This window comes from Anabas testudineus, chromosome 17 (assembly GCF_900324465.2).
Source record: "Anabas testudineus chromosome 17, fAnaTes1.2, whole genome shotgun sequence".
NCBI lineage: Eukaryota > Metazoa > Chordata > Actinopteri > Anabantiformes > Anabantidae > Anabas > Anabas testudineus.
In genome coordinates, this window is record NC_046626.1 from 21,842,891 (window position 1) to 21,846,135 (window position 3,245).

Here is a 3,245-nt window from a genome sequence, read left to right on the forward strand (position 1 = left end):
AACGGTGAGTGGAGCAGCTCACAGCGTCTGTCCTGTTATAGAGACACATCCTCTGTTATTCTACCGGTAAAATGTCACTAAATTTAAGGAACAATGTGCCGTATTTACCCCGACAGACGGGTTTAATGTTCCTCAAGCTGTAGTTTGCAAACTGTTGATTTAAGCTGTAATTTTTTACTGTTAATATAAAGTTGCATGTTTTCTCTGTGAAGACTGGTGCCGGTGACCGTGGCTGTTCGACTCTTTACATTCTGACTTCATTAGTTTTATATAAACTATAAAAACTTCTGTCTCGTTAATTTAACGTGTTGTTGTTGTTGTTTCCATCCATATGTGTAGAAGCTCGTCCTGTTTTTACTTTAATATGAATCTAATGCCGACGTGTAGAGTTTCTTCTGTTTTTATATTGTCTACTGACAGAAGAGTTTCACCGCTATTGTTATAATTAATTTTTTATTTACATTAACATTTATTTTGTACCAATGTTTGAAGTCTTATTAAAACACTGAGTGGTTCTGTTGTGTTCTGATGATTCCCTGTCAAACCAAACCTAATGTTAATTTCCGCTGTTTTTTGTTCCATGCTCAGTGACGTCACCTCTGTCATTACCACAGTTTGTTTTAAAAGTCGAGTATCAGACTTGTCCTGTATTAATAAGTAATATTAGTTTGTATATTTCCTATTAACTTCCATTTAAACCTGTTAGTAATTCAACTCTACACTTTTTCCATAGAGTTCTGAGGTTGTTCATGAGTCACCTCCTGATAACGTGGCTCCAGTTTCAGGGCGATAAGAAGGAAACGATGTTAAAATGCCAAAATCTTGAATGGAGTTTGGTGCTGATCATCCCTCCATGCATCATTTGTTTTTAATTGTATTTTTATTTTCATGAGTGTTTCTTCTGATGTGCCATAATATCCATGATGCTTAAAATGACTTCAGCCGACCTGATGGTGATAGTTCAGTTAATACTGAAGTGGGCTGTTTGGGTTTTTGTATTTATTTAAATCTTTATGGATATTTTTTTTCTCATCTATAATCTTGCTAAACAGAACCTCCTGTTTTTTGTCCCTTGCAGGCAGCCATAATGCCGCCAGTGTTGACCATGTCCAACACAAACTACGATTACGACTACGACACGGTCCAGCCCTTCTTCTTCCTGGACGGTGAGGAGGAGGACTTCTACCCTCCTCCACGCAGCCACCTCCTCCCGGGTCCTGATATCTGGAAGAAGTTCGAGCTGCTGCCGACACCTCCTTTGTCCCCGAGCCGGAGCCCGTCCCAGTCCGCCGTCCCGCTGTCTGCTGCCGAACACCTGGAGGCGGTGTCCGACCTGTTGGATGAGGACTGCAACCCTTCTGCAGCCTTACTCCAGTCCTTCATCATCCAGGACTGCATGTGGAGCAGCAGCTTTGCTGCTTCCACCAAGCTGGAGAAGGTGGTGTCTGAGAGGCTGGAGCTGCTCCGGGCCCGCCAAGAGTCCTGCACCCCCACCAAGACTAGCCCCGTCACAGAGGAGGCAGCGGATCAGCAGGGGATCAGGCCTGACGTGAACACGGGGTACCTGCAGGACCTCCACGCCGCAGCCACGGACTGCATCGACCCCTCGGTGGTGTTTCCGTACACGACGCTGGGCGAGAAGAGCAGTGACAGAGCGATGGAGGTGGAATCAGAGCTGAGTCTGGACTCTCCTCCACTCAGCAGCAGTGACAGTGAATCAGGTGGGAGCAGGCTTTTATTTTGGAAGGTCCCTTCCTTCATTTGATGGATCTACAGTCTTACACTTTAAAGGGTCATTCCATCAGTTTCTGTCTGTCCTGTAGTTGTTGTTATGTTCAGTGAGCGCCACTTACACCACAACGTTTTGTTTTCTCACAGAAGAAGAAGAAGCTGAGGATGAGGAGATCGACGTGGTGACTGTGGAAAGGCGAAAGGTGCCTCGGCGGTCTGTCCCGTCCCCGCTCGTCCTGAAACGCTCTCACATCACCATCCACCAGCACAACTACGCCGCCCAGCAGCCGTCGGTGCCCCACGAACAGCCGGCCATCAAACGGGTCAAGTCGGAGGCGCCGTGCCCGCCGAGCAGCGGCCGCAGGTGCTGGAGCCCACGATCAGATGGTTCGGACGGTGAGGACCGTCGCAGGACTCACAACGTGCTGGAGCGGCAGCGACGCAACGAGCTGAAGATGAGTTTCCTGAGTCTGAGGGACGAGGTCCCGGCGGTGGCCAGAAACGACAAAGCTGCTAAAGTGGTGATCCTGAAGAAGGCGACGGAGTTCGTCGTGGAGCTGAGAGGGGACGAGAGGAGGCTGCTGAAGACGAAGGACGAGCTGAGGAAGAGGAGCAGAGAGCTGAGACAACGGCTGGAGCAGCTCAGGACTTTACATTAACTCTAGTTTATTAGTTTTCAGAATTAGTTATGAATGGTTATTATCTACTTTATGAAGTATGAGACATAACAACTAATGTAACCTGAAGGCAGCACCGTCTGCTCAGGACCATCACTGACCGGTGCACTGGCAGCTGATCTGAACAGTTTGTATTTATTTTATTTAGTTGACACATTTTAATTTAAAATGTTGTGTTTTTGTAGTTTTATACAAAACTCTGGTGTCTGATTAGGAAAGAAGCCTTTAAATGCATCATCTGATCAATAATTTAATATTTTATTTAGGTTATTTAATCAGTGCTAATGCCTAAAGTTTGGATTTGTTCTGTTTTCACTTGTCAAATATATATTTTTATATTTTCCTGCTTGATTTGATTGTTAAAATCATCTGCACAAGAGGAAGTGCATCACAAGCACTGCATACTCTTCAAAATAAAAGCTCTCCACACAGTGGAGGTCCTGTCAATGTTACAAAGTGTACGATTTATTTCTCTCACATTAAATTTTCATTTGAATTCCATTAGTGTCACATGTGGAGAAACGCTGACCAGCTTTTGGATCCTTCAGGCTCGTAATGACGTGTACGCCACAGTTTTATTACCAAACTGTGTCAGAAGCCACAGGTCACAGGAGAGTTGTTGCTTCAGAGGAGGAGGATCCAAAGTTGGTTGTGAAATCTGATTCACAGAACATTGACTGGTGCCGTGTAGCAGCAGCTCCAGCTTCCAGAATGAGGCGGATATTTCACTGGACAGCTGGTCGTGTGTCACTTCGGGGACTCGGTGTTTCATCCCCCTAAACTCTGGACTCTCAGATTAGTCAACGCTCTGTAGTTCTAGTGATTCATGAAGATGGA

General features: G+C 45.6%; 1 protein-coding gene across 1 annotated transcript in view; it reads left to right on the forward strand.

The window, feature by feature from the left end:
* The window catches only part of LOC113171315 (transcriptional regulator Myc-like), a 3,186-nt gene extending 326 nt beyond the window's left edge, over positions 1-2,860 (forward strand). Inside the window, exons 1-3 of the mRNA XM_026373605.2 lie at positions 1-4; positions 1,079-1,721; positions 1,879-2,860. The exon at positions 1-4 is cut by the window's left edge and continues 326 nt beyond it. Coding sequence (XP_026229390.1) covers positions 1,088-1,721; positions 1,879-2,390 — 1,146 coding nt within the window. The 5' untranslated portion in view covers positions 1-4; positions 1,079-1,087 and the 3' untranslated portion in view covers positions 2,391-2,860. The remainder of the gene's footprint in view (positions 5-1,078; positions 1,722-1,878) is intronic.
* The last annotated feature ends 385 nt before the right edge of the window (positions 2,861-3,245 follow it).